The sequence below is a fragment of the Oncorhynchus nerka genome, linkage group LG7, assembly GCF_034236695.1.
Source record: "Oncorhynchus nerka isolate Pitt River linkage group LG7, Oner_Uvic_2.0, whole genome shotgun sequence".
NCBI lineage: Eukaryota > Metazoa > Chordata > Actinopteri > Salmoniformes > Salmonidae > Oncorhynchus > Oncorhynchus nerka.
In genome coordinates, this window is record NC_088402.1 from 57,375,034 (window position 1) to 57,396,521 (window position 21,488).

General features: G+C 39.4%; 1 protein-coding gene and 1 long non-coding RNA gene across 4 annotated transcripts in view; one reads left to right on the forward strand and one right to left on the reverse strand.

Annotated features, from left to right (window-relative positions):
* Window positions 1–5,176: 5,176 nt before the first annotated feature.
* LOC115132791 (uncharacterized) lies at window positions 5,177–10,320 on the reverse strand. The gene is made up of 5 exons (XR_003864118.2): window positions 10,106–10,320; window positions 9,057–9,177; window positions 8,108–8,766; window positions 7,895–8,006; window positions 5,177–7,614 (listed from the first exon to the last, which is right to left on the reverse strand). It is a non-coding gene; the product is annotated as an uncharacterized LOC115132791 (long non-coding RNA).
* A 9,143-nt stretch (window positions 10,321–19,463) lies between these two features.
* acot7 (acyl-CoA thioesterase 7) overlaps window positions 19,464–21,488 on the forward strand; it is a 70,111-nt gene continuing 68,086 nt past the window's right edge. Inside the window, exons 1-2 of one of the 3 annotated variants that reach the window (XM_029664244.2) lie at window positions 19,464–19,609; window positions 20,628–20,786. In XM_029664244.2, coding sequence (XP_029520104.1) covers window positions 20,737–20,786 — 50 coding nt within the window. In that variant the 5' untranslated portion in view covers window positions 19,464–19,609; window positions 20,628–20,736. The remainder of the gene's footprint in view (window positions 19,610–20,627; window positions 20,787–21,488) is intronic. The other 2 variants (XM_029664245.2, XM_029664248.2) reach the window with 2 other exon arrangements.

The window sequence follows — 21,488 nt, forward strand, 5'->3', positions numbered from 1 at the left end:
TGTTTTTTTCGTTGGCTTATAAGTATTCACATTGCTCATACCAACTGAGCCATATGTTTAAAACTGTCAGCTCTGTCATCCGTGGTCCAGATAGAATGGAATTGACTGTAAACGTCATCTTATAAATTCAGTAGGTATAGCACACATGCATACTGCTTTTACTCAGGTCACCGTCCTTATTGTCATTACTTAAAGGGCGGTGAAAACAATGAAAATGTCACAATATATTTAGGGATGCAAAAACCAGCCGGACGCAGCATCTTCCTTTCCCGATCCGTTGGCAAATGACTTTAAACTGCATGTTTCTCAAATGATGTTTTAGGATGTTAATGATGATCTACTATATCTCACATCTCACCAGGTAAAGCAACGGGTGTGGTGGAGTGTGCTTCAGGGTTCCAACGCCTCCATGCAGGTGAGTGTGAGAAGAAGCCTTGCAGGAGCCTTGGCTTGTGCGAGCGAAAGCGGCTCATAGGGAGCAGCAGGAAATATGCTTCTTACTAAGTAGCAGAAGCAGATCATTCAGTCAACTTTCCTTCCGGTCCTCGACTATGGAGACATCATCCACATAAGCAAGTGTGTGGGAATTATTTTGCTGTGTAAAGAATTTCTGCCCCATTGCAACGCTACAATAACACATTTCTAAAATGTTACTTTCCAAATCCAACACTAATAAGGCCTATCCAACCATTTCACACCTATTGAGAGGAATGTTACCCAACATATACATTTAAGCAGTGCATTGTATGTACACTACACCACAATGTTGAATGGTAGGACATACAGTAGGTACTCTTTCCATTTGTCCTATTGAAGTACACAGAAAACCATAGTATTAAGCCTAAAGCAGCATACGATTTTACAGTAAACTATAGATGTAGGCTACTGTATAGTCACGTGGTATGACGTTAATATGTTAGAGCAGCACATTGGTCTGAACAACTTAGAGTCTCTTAGTGAATGTCTCTTACAGTTTTTCTCAGTTGCTTTGGTGCATTTCTTAGATCAAAAGTGCAATTATTGATACTACTAATTCCAAATCATCTAGTCACTTGTGCACATCATTAAAGAAATTTCTTATTCCTTTGAAAAAATTGCAATTGATCATGTACAAGTGTCCGCTTTTTCCACATTATCAATTGCTCATGTCATGTTGATGAAAATATAGTAGATGGTTCTCTGTTGAATAGTCTTATCCCTCAAAACATCTAGGCATTAGTTCCTTGCATAAGCCATTACATGCAAAATTGTTGAACTATTTGTCATAAACTGTCAAGCATAGTTTTACACATTTCTATTAGACCTTTTGTACAAAAGCGTGAATTGATTAATTGTGCAGGTGAAATTGACCCTCACTCATGAAGGAATGTAAAGTGTTAGTTCAACCAACAATCCACCAGTTGTCTAAATTGCTCAAAGGTGCATCTCATGAAGAATCAATTGGCAAGCATATATAGACAGACCACAACACAGAGTTGCAATTTTCCAATAATGGATGGACCAGGAAACGAACAGGGTCAACAGCCAAGAGGAGGAAGAAGAGGAGCAAGGATGCGTGGTGGAAGGCAAAACAGAGGAAGAGGCAGAAGAGGACATAGGCGCATATCTGATGACATAAGGCCCACTATTGTAGACCATGTTGTCATCATGGCCTTACAATGGCTGAGGCGGGTCGAAGGGTGCAGCCGAATATTGGGAGATCAACTGTGTCCTCAATAGTTCAAACGTTTCGAAGAGAGAACAGGTATGTCCACCAATGTACAGTGCACTGTTACTGTATATAAGCAGTATACTGTATACTTCCTACAATGCTTCATATTACAGTAGTCCACTTGTATTTTACAGCATACAGAAATATACTCTATACAGATACATACTGCAACTTACATGCACCCACCTGTGTGTTTTACAGTAAAATGTGTGTTCGCATAGTTTTTGTCTTGTGAAAGTGTGCGATGCATCACTGCATTTTTTCCCACATAGGACTGCAAGATTACCTCAAACCGGTGGCAGAGGACGCCTTTTCACACTTCAACAGGAGGAGGCTATTTGCACCATGGTCCGAGCAAACAATGCCATGAGACTCAGGGAAATACAAAGGACCATTATAGAAGACAACGATGTCTTTGAAAACATCCATACGGTTAGCAGCTCAACCATCGACAGGGTGCTGCATAGAAACCAGATGAGTATGAAACAGCTGTACCGTGTACCATTCCAAAGGAATGAGGACAGAGTTAAGGAGCTACGGTACCAGTATGCACAGGTAAAACATATATCTATGTAACTACTTTACAGCAACATTTTATAGTGATACATAGTACAGTAAGCATAAACTGCACACATTTCCATTGCTGTGGAAGGAACATGCAATATATGTACATTTTATGTCACTCTTCCTTACCAAAACAAATTAAACTGTGTGTTCTGGGATATAGCGTATAATGGAGTTGGAATCAAGTGAACCCTCTCACAACTTTGTATACGTGGATGAGGCTGGCTTCAACCTGACCAAATGCAGAAGGCGGGGTCGGAATATCATCGGTCACAGAGCTACTGTGGATTTGCCAGGCCAACGGGGAGGAAATATCACCATGTGTGCTGCTATTTCGGAACATGGTGTCCTAACCCATATCCTCCTTATAGGGCCATACAACACCCAGCATCTACTCAACTTTTTAGAGACTCTCTACAGGGCTCTCATCCCTGATGATGAGAGGGGTCTGTTTAGAGAGGATTTGCCAAAGTATGTGGTCATTTGTGATAATGTGAGTTTCCATCGATCAAACATCATAAGGCAATGGTTTGTGACCCACCCGAGGATGCTCATAGAATTCCTCCCTCCTTATTCACCATTCCTTAACCCAATTGAGTAGTTATTTTCAACATGGAGGTGGAAGGTGTACGATCGTCAGCCACACACACAGATGACCCTGCTGGCTGCAATGGATGCAGCATGTGAGGACATCACAGTAGACGCCTGCAGAGGATGGATAAGGCATTCCAAAAGATTCTTTCCACGTTGCATTGGAAAGGAAAATATCCGGTGTGATGTGGATGAGAATATGTGGGCCGACAGACAGGAACGTCTGGATGTGTAGAGACAGCACAACAGTGTTGCGGGCAAAGTTGTGCCCTAGGGGTGGTTTCCTGTGTTTCTTTCTAATTTAGTTTTTTTTCCTTTGTGCCCCTTGGGTTGTCCAGTCTCTTTCAATCAATAACCCACATACAGTAATATGTAAATAGTACTGTTGAAATGGATATATGCCATAGAAGTGCAGCCTTGTGCATTTTCAATACAGTAACTGTCATCCAAACTGTAGCCTAAGTTTACATCAGGTAATACTGTCAAAGTACACAGTTAAATTGACAACATGCCTAAACATTTTGAAGACCTTGTTCGTGAACAATGACTCAATGACTTATTATTCTGATGACACTGACATGATCATTGGCATGAATATCTACTTTTGAGAGATGTACTAAGGATTTTTAGTGACTGACTAGCTTTAGAAACATATCTATTGTAATATTGCAGTTTGTACAAATTGTTCTGAGAAATGCACTTATTATTTTGCACATGTTAGGGATGATGAGAAAAATGCACCAAAGCGACTGAGAAAAACTGTAATGAGAGAAAATAATCATCCAAATGTATGAGAATGTTGCATTTTGAGATACAAAAATACTATTGAATCTGTAGGCAAATTGAAATAGTGATCACAACATCAGTGGGCCTGCGTGAGGGGTGTGTCAGATGAATTAGGGCGTTTTGGAGGGGCTGAATGTTGCACCATTTAGGTCTAGGCTACAGCCTGGAGCCTCCCATGGGCCTACTTTCTCCTGATGAATTTGCATGGGTATGACAGACAGACAGACAGACAAATATACAGTAAGTAAGCAACGTCAAAAAAGGATGATAAAGACAAATGATCGACCTAACATCCAAAACATGCAGCTGTACAACATGCAGCTGCACAACATTGACCTATGTCTATATGTCAACATAGCCTATATTAAAACCATGCAAATACGTTTATGTTCTAACGTGTATGGTGGTATGTATCATATGATGCTGTAGCATATAGGCAATTTATGCTGGTGGAGAATGTATCCATCTGCTTGAGCCCTAATTTTCCTTGGCTAACATCAAAAGTTAAAACAAGTTATTCAGCTTTTGATGCCCTAAAACCCTATGTGTTTATCTAGAAAATCTGGTGATGTATGCAAAAATGTACTTTGTCTTTTGTAGCTCAGACTTGAGGCTTGGCACAAATACATCTTTGGGATGATTCTGAGATCATTTTCCAACCCCATAACACTGGTGCACATGGGGAGGCTCAGTGGCGCCACCCAGAGGTACATTTTAACCACACTTTTATGATTTGTAAATCATGAAAATATTGACATATAACGTGACATATAACGTGAAGGTTCGTGAAGATACACTTATTAAATAATGTCAACCCCACATTTCAATCTTGAATTTTAATGACCGAAAACCACATTTAAAAAAGTGCACCACTTATGATGTAGTACAGCTGATGTAGTACAGCTTTATTTAGGTATTAATGAAGGTACATGTCATGTTACAAGTGAATTGGAATTATAGTGGTGAAAATATTGATAAAGAAGATCAACCCAGCTAGGGTTAGGGTTAGGAAGAAAACTACAAAATGGAGGCATATTTGTAGTTCACACCTAATACAACGTTATATATGGAAATGTAGTTGTGATTCAAACGAAAGAACGATGGAACAACAAGAATTGATTAACAGAAAATTCGAATGAATCACACCTGAGACATAGGCCATACAAATGTAAAGGTAATAACAAATTGAGCCGACATGTGCAGCATTTACCGTGAATGCGGTCTCCGTGAAAGCGGGAACATTTCCTTTGAATGTAAATCACGTTGTAAAACTGAACTTCAGTGACGCGGATGGAATAGAGCCCTTTAAGCCTGTTTCATCCGCAGCAGATAGGAGAGTCAGAGTTCAGGTTGTTATACAGAACTCCCCTGACACCATGGCCTCCAGTCTCCTCTTTCTTAAGTCAATTTATCAGAAATTATGAGTCTATAAGGCTTGATCTCTACATTTGTTTCTCTAGAGGCTAAAGCTAGAATGTTTAATTGCTAAAACCATTTTTGGACAGTTAAATGTTGCAGGCAGGATCAGATGCAAGAAGTTATGATTTTATTTAAAGATGGTAATGGTGATCTAGATGTTCAAATGACAATATTTAAAATAATCTACATTTATATTTACAAACTCTACAACTAACAGGTCAATGAAAAGACAATACTTTGGAGGAAGCAAACCTGTCTATTCCATTAGACTGAGGTTGGGGTATACCAGGATCATGTCAGGTTCCCCTCACCCTGACATAAATAGTAAATTACATTCAAAAATTGCCTGTATCGCATCTAACAATTAAACCGAAATGCCCAAAAAGATTATTGTCCCGAAGCCAATCCTGCATTGTCTTGGCTGTGTGCTTAGGGTCGTTGTCCTGTTGGAAGGTGAACCTTCGCCCCAGTCTGAGGTCCTGAGCGCGCTTGAGCAGGTTTTCATCAAGGATCTCTGTACTTTGCTCCGTTCATCTTTGCACCTCCTTGACCAAGGCACTTCTCCCCCAATTGCTCAGTTTGGCTAGGCGGCCAGCTCTCGGAAGAGTCTTGGTGGTTCTAAACTTCTTCCATTTAAGAATGATGGAGGCCACTGTGTTCTTGCGGACTTTCAATGCTGCAGGAATATTTTGGTTCCCTTCCCCAGATCTGTGCCTCGACACAATCCTGTCTCAGAGCTCTACGGACAATTCCTTCAACCTCATGGCTTGGTTTTTGCTCTGACATGTACTGTCAACTGTGGGACCTTATATAGACAAGCGTATGCCTTTTCAAATCATGTCCAACCCATTGAATTTACCACACGTGGACTCCAATCAAGTTGTAGAAACATCTGAAGGATGATCAATGGAAACAGGATGCACCTGAGCTCAATTTCGAGTCTTATAGCAAAGGGTCTGAATAATTATGTAAATAAGGTATTCATGTTTTAAATTTTTCATACATTTGCAAAAATGTCTAAAGCAATGTTTTTGCTTTGTCATTATGGGGTATTGTGTGTAGATTTCTGGGGATTTCATTTTTTAAAATCCATTTTAGAACAAGGCTGTAACATAAAAAATTGTGGAAAAAGTCAAGAGGTCTGAATACTTTCCGAAGGCACTGTATATAACCTGTATATTTTCTCATCAGGCCACAGAGGAACCTCTGTTCTAGCAGCAGACTGAAGGTTCCCTCCAGATTGGTGCTCAATCTGTTACTCTGCTGTCTGTGGAGTGCAGTTTGGAAGCGACTGCTGGTGGGGGACCATCGATTGAGGATACTGTTCTGTCTCTCTAACGTCTTGAGTTTTCTGTAATCAGAAATGTTCTAAATAATTTTACCAGGGAGATCAATTATATTCATTGATCTAACAATTGTACTGTTTCAAAACACACTGAGGAAGTACCTCTCGATCTGCACAAGCTGATAAACAGATATTCCACCTCCACTTTCCTGCTGTGCCGTGAAAAATCAAAAATGTATTAGAGGGCATACAATAATGCATAACAAAATATAACAACTTTGTTTAGTCATTTGAAATAAATTACATACATTGCAATGGTATGTTGCATTGCAACATATTGCTCCACCCAGCACAGAGCAGGTTTTTGCTTCTCAATGGTGACACTGACATTCCTGCCCCAATCCCTAATGTTGTCCAGAGTTGTACTTAAAACATAACACCAGTGACAAATGTGACAACATTTCTAATCAATACTGAAATTCAATGATTAGATTATTTGTAACGATTATCGTCGGGAGAAGTTATCGTCGGGAGAAGGAGAAGAGGACCAAGGTGCAGCGTATTAAGTGTTCATAATACTTTAAATAAATACGAATACTTGAAAAAAAAATAAACACAACGACAAACAAACAGTTCTGCAAGGTGCAATACACACAAAACAGAAAACAACTACCCACAACCCATAGTGGGAAAACAGGCTGCCTAAGTATGGTTCTCAATCAGAGACAACGATAGACAGCTGGCCTCTGATTGGGAACCAAACCAGATCAAACACATAGAAATATAACACACAGAACAAAACAGAATGCCCACCCCAACTCACGCCCTGACCAAACTAAAATAGAGACATAAAAAAGGAACTAAGGTCAGGATGTGACATTATTGATACAATAATTACATGGAAGAGACTATGCAAATTTCTGCCATTTCCCTTCCTGCCTGTTGCAACTTATCTTGCTCGGTAAAGCCTCTGTGGCTGAGAGTCCACTAATACAAAACAAAAAACAGGACATGTTAGGAACATCACTAGAGTCAAGCAGCATCAAGTAGATGAAGAACAATTCCAAGTGTACTAACATTGCCTCTGGCGTATCTTTTTCCCATGGTGGAGAGGTGCATCCGTCAGGAGGTCAATACAATGGGACGGCGTCATTTCTTTGGTGAGCTTCCCAAAGCGCCTCAGATACAACCACAACCTCTCCATCTGCTCCCCATCTGCCAGTCCAGCACCTTCGAAATACCTAGTCTTGAATTTCATCTAGAAATATAAAATCATGTCATACAAAGGGTTTATTTGGTTAAACCTGGTAAAATATGAATAAATACCTACTGACAATATGAATGATCATGTTCAAGTACCTGACATGGCAAGTCATGTCCATAAGCATGGAAAACTGGCACAACAAATTTGGTCCTATGTTTCAATTCAGGAAAATTTCTCTAAAAAGTCTAAATGTTAATATTAAAAACAATTTTAGGCGAAAACTGCCATTCAAATGTTAAAGTCAATGAGATTTTGAATAAAAAAGGTTAATTACTTGCATGTGTGGCTGCATCTTGCATGCAATGTCATACATGAAGATGAGATTGATGTTCTTGCCTCTCATACCCTCCTTCATCTCTCTCAGTAAGTACACTGCATTTGACAAACTACAGAAGAGATATATCATTATTTGCAAGCTAAATTAATCAAACACTGAACATTTTTTACAAAGAAAATGAAAAAAAAACTCCTTATTACTGCATCCCACCTTTCACCCTTTTTCATGTTCAGGAAGTGAATCGGGTCCTCGTTCTCGCAGGAACGCCCCAACACGCCTGTCTCGTCCAATTCCGTTATTTTGGGTTTGGACCTAATGGCGTTGCCCGCTTGAAATCCATGGCAACCTTAAACATTATTTTTTTAAATATCAAGTACAGTACAGGCATAACGTACTGAGCTGTTGCCTGAAGCAGATCACAAACAGTGGTGCCAGATTCAGTACCTAAATGGATGTTGCATGACACAACCAATAATATTACATTAAACACACACAATACCAACATACCGTCTCCAACCTTAAGACCACTGAGCCAAACAGATGAAGTGGATGGACCACTGCAACATTTAAATGTGAATTAGTGGCAAGGTTTGGTATCATGAGTTCAAATCATTCTAGATTTAGTTCACATTCCCTTCCAGTTGTGCATAAGGTAATAATGGAAGGTATCTTTAAAATGCAGTGCACATTACATTCAGGTATTACCCGTCAGTGATATGGGCTTACAAACCAATCCATCCACATCAGCTTGGTTTGCAAAGTACTTGTGAACTTTTTCCTCATGTTTTGATGGCTCATAACTTGATCCAGACAACTTTCCTAGGCAAACCAAAAAGCCCATTCGCTGCTACCACCACTGTTCCATTGTCCTGTAAAGAGATGTCAAAAATACTTGGATAGAACTTTATAGTTTTTGGACCCCAGGAAGAGTAGCTTCTGCTTTGTAACAGATGATGGGGACCCCCCCCAAAAAAACAAATCAAATGAAAGACTAGAAGTCTGTTTGTCTGTAAATCTGTTTGGCAAAAATGGAACAGAGATGTTTCAAATAGATACTTCGTGTTTATAAAAGAGGGAGACATCACAATTGATATTTTATGCGTTGATGTGTTTTTGGGGGTGATAAAAAATGAAATAGGCCAAAGCAATTACAACAAACCTTGGGACAGAGTGGGCACTGGGTTCCATCGGCAGTTTCTGGGGCCAGACGGCACAACATATCAAGTATGTCAGAACTCCTCATAGGCCTCATTTGTCAGGGCGGTATACAAGTCTCTTCCCTGAAATGAATGAACAGAGTCGCATACAGGCACTCTGATTCATTACTGCATTCCATCAGAGTAGGACATCAACACTCTGATTCATTACTGCATTCCATCAGAGTAGAACATCAACACACTGATTCAATACTGCATTCCATCAGAGTAGGACATCAACACTCTGATTCATTACTGCATACCATCAGAGTAGGACATCAACACTCTGATTCATTACTGCATTCCATCAGAGTAGGACATCAACACTCTGATCCAATACTGCATTCCATCAGAGTAGGACATCACCACTCTGATTCATTACTGCATTCCATCAGAGTAGGACATCAACACTCTGATTCAATACTGCATTCCATCAGAGTAGGACATCAACACTCTGATTCATTACTGCATTCCATCAGAGTAGGACATCAACACTCTGATTCATTATGGCATTCCATCAGAGTAGGACATCAACACTCTGATTCATTACTGCATTCCATCAGAGTAGGACATCAACACTCTGATTCATTACGGCATTCCATCAGAGTAGGACATCAACACTCTGATTCATTACTGCATTCCATCAGAGTAGGACATCAAAACTCTGATTCATTACTGCATTCCATCAGAGTAGGACATCAACACTCTGATTCAATACTGCATTCCATCAGAGTAGGACATCAACACTCGGATTCATTACTGCATTGCATCAGAGTAGGACATCAACACTCTGATTCAATACTGCATTCCATCAGAGTAGGACATCAACACTCTGATTCATTACTGCATTCCATCAGAGTACGACATCAACACATACAGCAAATGCATCTTCACATACAAGTAGAACAGGGTTTCTACGACAGATCTGTTTATCAAAACAGGAATTTGGTTAAAAACCTTTGCAGACAAAGTAAAAATAGTATAGAATCAGATTATAAAAGTGATTACTCACTGTCCTATGATGAAAATTGAATGACAGGCCAATGGCCCTCAGTGACACCACTCTCAAGCTGCAGGCTGGTTATCCGCTTGAGTAGTGAGCAGACCACTGCAGTCTGAGGCTGGTGGGGTGTTCGAGACCAATGACACTGCTTCTGGCTCATGTACCTGACCAATGGCACTGCTTCCGGCTCACACTGGCAGAGCTCTACTCTCACATCATGCACTCGGCCTGAAAGAAGAAAAATAGTTAGTCATGAAAAGTTCTATTAAAAAAAATGGAGCAAAAACTACACATTTCCAATGCAAATATAAATTGTTTTCTTTGACATATCTGTGATGCGTAACTGGACAATCCACAGTCAGGAATTCAGTTTCACCATCAATCGGGGTCAACAACGTAGAAAACATTGCATTTCGCATAGTAAACATGGCCAACAAGTTGAAAAAGTTGAGGTTTGGTGAAAAATGTATGGGAAATAACATTACCACATGGGTGCATTATAATTAGCCTTGTCCCAGCCATGACAGACCATAGGGCAGAAGCCTATCTCCTGTTTCAGTAGTGTGAGGTAACTAGATATACAAGTAAACCCCTTGGACAGGATATACCCCTTGGACAGGGTGCTAGTCTATCGCAATGCCTTACCCCAACTCCATCTGCTTAATGCGGAGTGCCAAGCAGAGATGCATTAGGTCACGCTTTTTAGAGTCTTTGGTATGACTGAACTGGGGATCAAACCCAACCTTCCAATCTCAGGGCCGACACTAACTCCAAGGCCACTGAGTTGATGGGTGCATTCTGCTTTAAATAAACAACATCCTCTGCATATTGTCTGATGCTGTAACTGACAACTGGGGTTTTAGGTTTTCTCCTTCAATGATTTGAGGGCAATTGAAACTGTCATGTTCACTTTTAATATCCGCAAAACCATGTATTTTGAGTCGTAAAGGGGTGGCCAGCCAAATAATTTGTTTTAAAAGTTTCCCATGACTATATCCAGTAATAGTTTCTTATTGTTCTAGTTATGATCTCGTAACACAGTTACGCTACTACAGTTAGGGCATAAGTCATAATCAAGGGGTATACACTGAGTAAACCAAACATTAGGAACACCTTCCAAATATTGAGTTGTGTGCCACCCCCCTTTTGCCCTCAGAACAACCTCAATTCGTCGGGGCATGGACTCTACAAGGTGTTGAAAGCATTCCACAGGGATGCTGGCCCATATTGACTCCAATGCTTCCCACACTTGTGTCAAGTTGACTGGATGTCCCTTGGGTGGTGGACCATTCTTGATACACACAGGAAACTGTTGAGTGTAAAAACCCAGCAGCGTTGCAGTTCGTGACACGAACCGGTGCGCCCGGAACCTACTACCATACCCCGTTCATTTTTTGTCTTGCCCATTCACCCTCTGAATGGCACACACACAAACCATGTCTCAATGGTATCAAGGCTCTAAAATCTTTCTTTAACCAGTCTCCTCCCCTTCACCTACACTGGTTGAAGTGGATTTAACAAGTGACATCAATAGGGGATCATAGCTTTCCCCTGGATTCACCTGGTCAGTTTGTGTCATGGAAAGAGCAGGTGTTCCTAATGTTTTGTCCACTTAGTTTATTTCATTTGAAAATGCAAACTAAATTGCCTTGAACTTGTTACGTAATAAAAAGGTTATATAGAGAGGAAGTTGAAAGATTTTTGTTTACTGTAAGATATTACTAACAAATGCATTTATTACTTCTCAACGTCATCAAATACCCTCAGAGGTCTACTGTGGTTGAGTGAGCACTTATGGCCACCTCTCTGCCTCCAGTGCCATTCAAAAGCAAACGGAAGGGTCCTTTTGAATTGACCATCCTTAAGAGGAAGAGTATTGGTTAAGAGCTTGGGCTTGGTTTCAATGATTTAGCCATGGCTAAAAAGCATGACCTGGTGAAAATAAGTAAGTTGTGGGTGGAAATATGTATCAGATAGAGTGAGAGAAACAGAAACCTCTGTGAAGGCCTCAGACACTGACCATTTCACTTAACCGATGTTTGAGAAATGAGTTTCTTTGTCAATTGGGCATATGATGAAACATTGTCATTGATAATGACCTGCAGTCAGGGTTAAATATTGTCTCAGCCCCACAGTCAGTGCACCGCCATATTATCTCTGGCTCGATCCCACACACGGAGCAGATGGATTTTTACTGGGGGGTCCGTGCAGATGCTCCCTTATTTCTCTCCATGCAGTCACTGTTTCCCATTTTCTCCTCTGAGCATTGGTAGACTGGGTATGACTTGTAGATGGACGATGGTCCTCCCTTTGGTCCTCCCTTTGGGACTGAGGACGTTCCGAGCTGGAGGTGCAGCACTGAGGGACAATGTGCCTGTTTTTTTTTTTTTGCCTCTCAATGGAATTTCCTTTCCCAGGATAAAGATTTTTGTTTTCCCAAATTTGGGCATTGTTGCACAATTCTGAAACAGAGACAGTTCTGAAGAATCAGATAAAATACATATAGTTGATCACAAACTCAAGGAAGGCAAAGAAGCCAGCAAATTCCTGTTCACTTTCCAAAGGTATTCACCATATGTTTCACAAATCATTTTACAAGGATTATGCAATATTTGGGGCAGGGTTCATCAAATAGATTCAGCCGGGGGCCAAATTTGTTTTGAGCAGATAGTCAGGGGGCCCGAACATAATACAAATATTTGTAGATTGCAAATTCACTTCAATATGCCTAAACATATATAATATTTGACTAAAACCTAGTCATTTCAAACCTTGATTATGTTTGGGGACATTGCGTAGGGTTCCGTCTTTCGGATGGGATGTTAAAATGGGTGTCCTGACTCTCTGTGGTCATTCAAAATCCCATGGCTCTTATTGTAAGAGTAGGGGTGTTCACCCCAGTGTCATGGCTAAATTCCCAACCTGGCCACATTCAATCATGGCCACCTAATCATCCCATCATTCCCAATTGACATATATCACTCCTCACCTCTCCACCTGATAGCTGATGTGTGGTGAGCGTTCTGGCACATAAATGGTCAGTACTACACATTGATGGTGGATGAGGTGAGTTTCCCCCTACTATGTAAAGCGCTTTGAGTACCTCAGTTGGTAGAAAAGAGCTATATCATCATATTTCAAAAATTAAAATCACTTGGGAGCTGATTTCCTGGTGTTTTTTTACATGTTTTATGTCCAACAATTTTAAATTTTTTAATAATCTTTTTTTTTTAAATAGAAAATGATTTTTATAGATACATATCTGTTTTTTATATATACAGTACTAGTCAAAAGATTTGGACACACCTACTCATTCAAGGGTTTTCTTTATTTTTTTTCTTTATTTGAACTATTTTCCACATTGTACAATAATAGTGAAGACATCAAAACTATGAAATAACACATATTGAATCATGTAGTAACTAAAAACGTGTTTAAAAAATCTAAACCATTTGCCTTGATGACAGCTTTGCACACTCTTGGCATTCTCTCAACCAGCTTCATGAGATAGTCACCTGGAATGCATTTCAATTAACAGGTGTGCCTTGTTAAAAGTTAATTTGTGGAATTTCCTTCCTTCTTAATGAGTTTGAGCCAATCAGTTGTGATGTGAAAAGGTAGGGGTGGTATACAGAAGATAACCCTATTTGGTGAAAGACCAAGTCCATATTATGGCAAGAACAGCTCAAATAAGCAAAGATAAATGACAGTCCATCATTACTTTAAGACATGAAGGTCAGTCAATAATTTCCAGAACTTTGAAAGTTTCTTCAAGCACTTCAAGTCGCAAAAACCATCAAGCGCTATGATGAATCTGGCTCCCAATGAGGCCCGACATAAGAAAGGAAGACCCAGAGTTACTTCTGCTGCAGAGGATGAGTTCATTAGAGTTACCAGCCTCAGAAATGAATAATGTAGGGTAAGTAACATTATATAAGGTAGCATTGTTTAAAGTGGCTAGTGATATATTTACATCATTTCCCATTATTAAAGTGGCTGGAGTTGGGTCAGTGTCAATGACAGTGTGTTGGCAGCAACCACTCAATGTTAGTGGTGGCTGTTTAACAGTCTGATGGCCTTGAGATAGAAGCTGTTTTTCAGTCTCTCGGTCCCAGCTTTGATGCACCTGTACTGACCTCGCCTTCTGGATGATAGCGGGGTGAACAGGCAGTGGTTCGGGTGGTTGATGTCCTTGATGATCTTTATGGCCTTCCTGTAACATCGGGTGGTGTAGGTGTCCTGGAGGGCAGGTAGTTTGCCCCCGGTGATGCGTTGTGCAGACCTCTGCAAAGAAACCACTACTAAAGGACACCAATAATAAGAAGAGACTTGCTGAGCCAAGAAACACAAGCAATGGACATTAGACCGGTGGAAATCTGTCCTTTGGTCTGATGAGTCCAAGATGAGATTTTTGGTTCCAACCACCCTGTCTTTGTGAGACGCAGAGTAGGTGAACGGATGATCTCTGCATGTGTGGTTCCCACCATGAATGGAAGAGGTGTGATCGTGTGGTGGTGCTTTGCTGGTGACACTCAGTGATTTATTTAGAATTCAAGGCACACTTAACCATATGCTAGCTATGCTACCTAGTGTTGCGTTGTGGGTTGGTGGTGCTTTGCTGGTGACACTCAGTGATTTATTTAGAATTCAAGGCACACTTAACCATATGCTAGCTATGCTACCTAGTGTTGCGTTGTGGGTTTTGTATTCGATTTGAGCTGCAACAGATTTTCACATGTTGCTACCAACCTTACTATAATGACAAAATTATCCATTTGTTCACAAAAAAAGAATGTTCTCAAATATGAGTGTTTTTAACACTGTAAATTATAGGAATTAGTGGTTTGGGGTGGATTTTTCCTTTAATTGTTGACATCGACCAGAAACAAATAGTTTGGCCTGCATCATGCGAAAGGACACCGCAATCATAATTATTGGGAGTAGGGTGGAGTTCTCTATCTCCGCACTATGGCTCTCCGTTCATATTCGACTGATAAATTGCAATACGTTTCATCACCAAAGGGTGGCAGGAAATTATATTTTGGACCACAGCTCACACAAGCAACCTTGTTATGCATACACATATTGGATTAAACATAAGCAATCTATGAATAAGAGAGACTTGTATATTTATGTTATGCAGATCTTTACCCCAAAAGCATTAGGCCAATTGAGGGCTTTATAGGGGTCTCAACAGTTTTACATATACTGAACAAAAATATAAAACGCAACATGCAACAATTTCTAAGATTTTACTGAGTTACAGTTCATATAAGCAAATCAGTTAAATAAATAATTTAGGCCCTAATCTACGGATTTCACAAGACTGGAAATACAGATATGCATCTGTTGGTCACTGATACTTTAAAAACAAGATTAGGGTGTGGATCAGTAAACCAGTCGGTATCTGGTGTGATCATCTAATGCATGATATGTACATGTCGGTATAACTCTCATGTACATTCGGAAAGCATTCAGACACTTTCCCCATTTTGTTACATTACAGCCTAATTATAAAATGGATTAAATATTTTTTCCCTCATCAATATACACACAATACATCATAATGACAAAGCAAAAACGTTAAATTGTTTTTATTATTATAATTATATATGAAAATGGTGGATTTATGAAGAACCAACTTGTACACATTTTATTTATTTAAAGAAAATCATAACTTATAGTCAGATAATAGTTAACGCCTTAACATTATATATCATCATAAATGACAGCTTAACAAATGTTTTGATTTTTACTACATTACATAAAAACATGCTTGTGCTGCCTTTTTGTCACTGGTGTGTTACCTATATTTTCGATGACAATTCAGTCTTTCTAGAATGTAATTTCAGTCTTTAATTTGCATATACAGTTGAAGTCGGAAGTTTAAATTTCTTGTTAAGAAACTATAGTTTTGGCGAGTCGGTTAGGACATCTACTTTGTGCATGACACAAGTAATTTTTCCAACAATTGTTTGCAGACAGATTATTTCACTTATAATTCACTGTATCACAATTCCAGTGGCTCAGAAGTTTACATACACTAAGTTGACTGTGCCTTTAAACAGCTTGAAGAAATCCAGAAAATCATGGCTTTAGAAGCTTCTGATGGGCTAATTGACATAATTTGAGTCAATTGGAGGTGTACCTGTGGATGTATTTCAAGGCCTACCTTCAAACTCAGTGCCTCTTTGCTTGACATCGTGGGAAAATCAAAAGAAATCAGCCAAAAAAATGTAGACCTCCACAAGTCTGGTTCATCCTTGGGAGCAATTTCCAAACCCCTGAAGGTACCACGTTCATCTGTACAAACAATAGTAAACACCATGGGACCACGCAGCAGTCATACCGCTCAGGAAGGAGACGCGTTCTGTCTCCTAGAGATAAACGTACTTTGGTGCGAAAAGTGCAAATCAATCCCAGAACAACAGCAAAGGACTTTGTGAAGATGCTGGAGGAAACAGGTACAAAAGTATCTATCAGTGAAATGAGTCCTATATCGACAGAACCTGAAAGGCCGCTCAGCAAGGAAGAAGCCACTGCTCCAAAACCACCATAGAAATGCCAGATTACGGTTTGCAACTGCACATGGGGACAAAGTTTGTACTTTTTGGAGAAATGTCCTCTGGTCTGATGAAACTAAAATAGAACGGTTTGGCCATAATGACCATCGTTATGTTTGGAGGAAAAAGGGGGAGGCTTGCAAGCCGAAGAACACCGTCCCAACCGTGAAGCACTTTTAAAAAAAAAAAACTTTTTTAACTCTCTAAATCCTTTAAGTAAGTCTGGTGTTTTTGTGGTGTGGGTCAGCATCCCTGCGCTGTCTGTAGAGTATTCGCTTTTCAGCAGAACCCATTTCGCCATATCTAACAAAAGGAAAGCCATATTATGTGATTACAATATTGAAAGTAATAAAATGCAAAATAATGCATTATCGTCATGTCACCGATGTTACCAGATAGAACTGAAACACCGGTGACAAATCTGCAGACAAGATGGCATATCTAAGATGGCGGCCACTCTCTCAAACCACACTTCTTAAGTTTTAAATAAATCACTTAATCATGCAATTTTATCATTCATTTTAATCCAATTTCCTTTCCCCTTACTATAAACTGTATAACACCAGTGACACATCTTAAGTCCTTGCATGAAATTACCAAGTTAATCATCAAATTGTTAACATATGAGAGAGTGCACACTCACCATGTGCTTTCAAAACAGTCCCATCACCAATGAACCTTCAATGACCCAGGAAGAATTTGGATGGATGTTGCATTTTTTCAAGTGGTGGTTTTTACATATTGTAACACCAGTGACATGAAATTGAGGGACAGCTATTACTTGTAAATGATTTGTAATATTTATTTGATATTTTAGTTGTTTAAGTTGTCTACTAAATAACTATAATACTTTCATTTGTATTATGACATTTAAAGAGGGAGAAAAATATATTTTTAAACTAGAAATATGTCACTAAACCATGACTCCTGACCAGAGGGACAAGCCAATTTCATTGTACTGACCGTGCTCTACAATATATAAAAAAAATAGTTAGCAATATAACTGTCTTACATGTGTTTTATTAATAATAAAAGGTCAATAAAACAAAGTGTTTTTCCTGATGAATAAGGCAGGTACAGGAAATGTTATGCAGGTGAGTGAGGACCCAAAAGCGGTTTAACAGAAACAGAGTCCTTTAATGTCAAAACACAGGGAAGACATAGATCCTCTTCAGATGTATTGAATGGCAAAATAGACAACCCGCAGAGAGGGCGACAAATAAATCATAAAGTCCTTCTGATATTACAGAAGAGTCCCCTTCTTAGCAGCAGAGGAGAATAGCAGGGTTAGCGGCGACAGACTGCTGGTCTCTCTGGGTAGGCGCGGGTTGTAGAGGACAGAGGTACCTGATCACACGTAGCATCAGAAGAACAGGCAGATTCCGACAGGACGATACAAGGGTGAAGCAAACGAGACGATAGTTTGGTTCTGGCATGAGAAACTCAAACGATAATCTGACAAAGACAGAAGCAGGAACAGAGAGAGAAATAGAGAACTAATCAGAGGGGAAAAGGGGAACAGGTGGGAAAAGGGTGAACGAGGTAGTTAGAGAAGATCAGGAACAGCTGGGGGAAGGAAAGGAAGAGAAGGTAACCTAATACGACCAGCAGGGGGAAACGGAGTGAAGAGAAAGAACAGGAACAAGACATAACATGACAATACATGACAGGAAAGCCACCATTTTTGTAGAATGACCCCTATCACTAATAAGCTATAGAGATGCATTCATTGTCATATTCTCTTGATGAAAAGCTATAATTCATGTTAAATCATGTTAGTTAAGTATTATATACCGAAGTACACGTCTTCTGTCCAGTAAGTGGACAAGTTTAAAGACTTCTTATTATTTAAGACCTGCATGGATTTTGTTATATTTAGTCTTCTTTGGGGTTAAATGATAAAGAGACACATAAAACTCCCCTGTAAACCCCAAAGGGTTAGTATATAATGTACATCATTTTGCACTAGACTTCAGTATCCTGGGTCTGTGCAGATAAACGATATGTAAGCACATTGTGTTATGTTTCTACTTTCGGTATGTATTTTATTATGTAGGCTATTACTATTGCGCATTGTACATATATTTAACTGTATTAAAAACTACAATACTGTGGTATATTACTCGTCCTATTAATTTCAACTATCCCTTTTTGGTATGACTCGGCATGTAGGCCAGAACATAGCCCTCGACAAAGCGCCTAAACGTTATTTCATTTTACTTGGTAAGAAAATGTATTCGTACTCTATATATGCACGGAAAGCGCTCTAATCAAGGTGCACCCAACAACTGTTACACCAAAGTTTAAGGTGCCATATATGCACTGGTTGCTAGGATTCTAATAGTTCGCCTAATTTCAGTTTGTGTGACAAAACAAGCAATGCGCATAGTGTAGAGAAGCATTGTACCATCTAAACCCCTGTGGAAATATATTGTCAATAACCAAAATATTGTATTTTCAGCTGGTGTACAAAACCGAAAGTAAAAGACGCAAAAACCAAGCGTATGAACCGGAAGCATAGAAATAGCTAACATGGAACAGATCAACTGCAACTTAGACTTGCTTTCAATTACAATTACATATCTATTAACTCATTTATATTTGGTTGGGTCTCCCAAAAAGTTACATATCGCAGCTGTTGGATTTGCATAGGCGCTTAGACTGACAGTCGTTGTGAGGAACAATCGCGCCACTGCAGACGACAAAAAAAATCTTTGCGACCCATCAAATGGGATAGTCTCTGCTGCCCTCGCGCGGTCTTTTATCGTGATGATTTGAACTCTATGTGCCAGTGACCGCAAGTTCTTAAACAGTTTAGCTAGCTTTTCCTGTAAAGGGTGACACTGACAGCTTCTCACGGAACTGATCATCTGTTGTGAGTTGTGAAAGCCAGCTAACCTCCTAAATAAACATTTAGATGTTCGTTCGTTCTGATCCACAGCAAAAACAGGTAACTTTTGAAATATAGTACTTTCTTTGTATGCATTGTCAGTTTAACCTAAACAAACATGTTTGCCTAAATAGTGCACAGGAAGCCTGCAATCAGTTATGAGACCGCTATTCAAAGAAACCGACTCATTTCATTGTCAACAAAACAACTAATTTATTTGGCTAAACTTAGCTTTAGAAGTACACTGAGGAAATTACATTATTTTGTAATGTTACAGCCTATGTAACAAAATGTAGAATAACTGTTTTTAATACTTCATTTCCAGTGGTGGAAAAGTACTCAATTGTCATACTTGAGTAAAAGTAAACATATGTTAATATTAGAAAATGACTCAAATAAAAGTGAGTCAACCAGCAAAATACTACTTGAGTAAATCTAAGAGTAATTGGGTTAAAATATACTATCAAAATAAGTTTAATTGATCAAATGTACTTATGTATCAAAAGTAAAAGTATAACCCAATTTGTAAGTCGCTCTGGATAAGAGCGTCTGCTAAATGACTTAAATGTAAATGTAAACCATTTCAATTTCCTCATATTAAGTCAACCAAACGGCACGATGTTCTTGTTTTTTAATTAACAGATAGCCATGGGCACACTCCAACACTCAGACATAATTTACAAACGAAGTATTTGTGTTTAGTGAGTCCACCAGATCAGAGGCAGTAGATGACCAGGGATGTTGTCTTCATAAGTGCGTGAATTTGACCAGTTTCCTGTCCTGCTAAGAATTCAAAATGTAACAAGTACTTTTGGGTGTCAGGGGAAATGCATGGAGTCAAAAGTACATTATTTTATTTAGGAATGTAGTGAAATAAAAGTAAAAGTTGTCAATAAATAAAATAGTAAAGTAAAGTACAAATACAAAAAAAACTTAAGTAGTACTTTAAAGTATTTTTTACTTAAGTACTTTACACCACTGATCATTTCTAGCTAGTAATAGGCTACATTATAACTTCACCGGTAGGCTATTCCTTAAATTTACGATCTGTCAAAACCATGTCCCTTGATCTTGCTAGCCGGCTGCAATAGCATGCTACCCGACTGAGTCTGCATATTGCTATCCTCACTGCACCAGGAGACTTGCGCCAAGACAAGCTCAACAAAGAGCCAGTCATCATTATCATCATGTCGGGAACACAATCGCAAGCCACAGCCTCATCCCTCCAGATATGCAGGTAAGCAAAACGATGCGCTGTGTTAAGAAATGTAATGTATATGTTTCTTTATCTGTGACATATTGGATGAGATCCAACGAGTGTACTGTGGAGAGCAGCTCAACTACCGGTTTGCGTGCACATTTCAAAGCGGCCCGATAATCCGCCAAATAGATTTTGCTCTCGGTCTATTCCGGCAAATGTTGACTGCATAGAAGTCACATAAGGCCGACACACTATAATAGGGACAAATACTGTTATTCTTAGTACAATACAGAACGACTACCGGGAGCTGAGCCTCAAATTGTGCACGCGATCACATGTCGTGTGAGGATCTTTTCGACAATGATGCTCGGATATGATGACGAACCGGTACAAGATGCGTAGAGGCAAACAATGACATCTTAAGGTCGTCCTGGGGCATTTATAGTATATTTGCGAGACCCCTGTAAATCACACCAAACAAGTAGGCCTAATACATAAATAAATAATTAAACTCCCAAATAACCTCTCGCTATTCAGTTTGAATGGGCAAACGTCAGACCAGTATGTTCTGACTAGTATAATTGTATCCATTTTAAATCGTCTCCCAAACGGTTCCGGTTGTCGTAAAAAGTAAACAGAACAGTAAAACATGGGCAGATAAATGATGCGCATTCCCGTCGGCGGTAGTTTTGTTAATATTTGCATTGGCTTTTGTCGCAGCATTCATCTTATCAAATG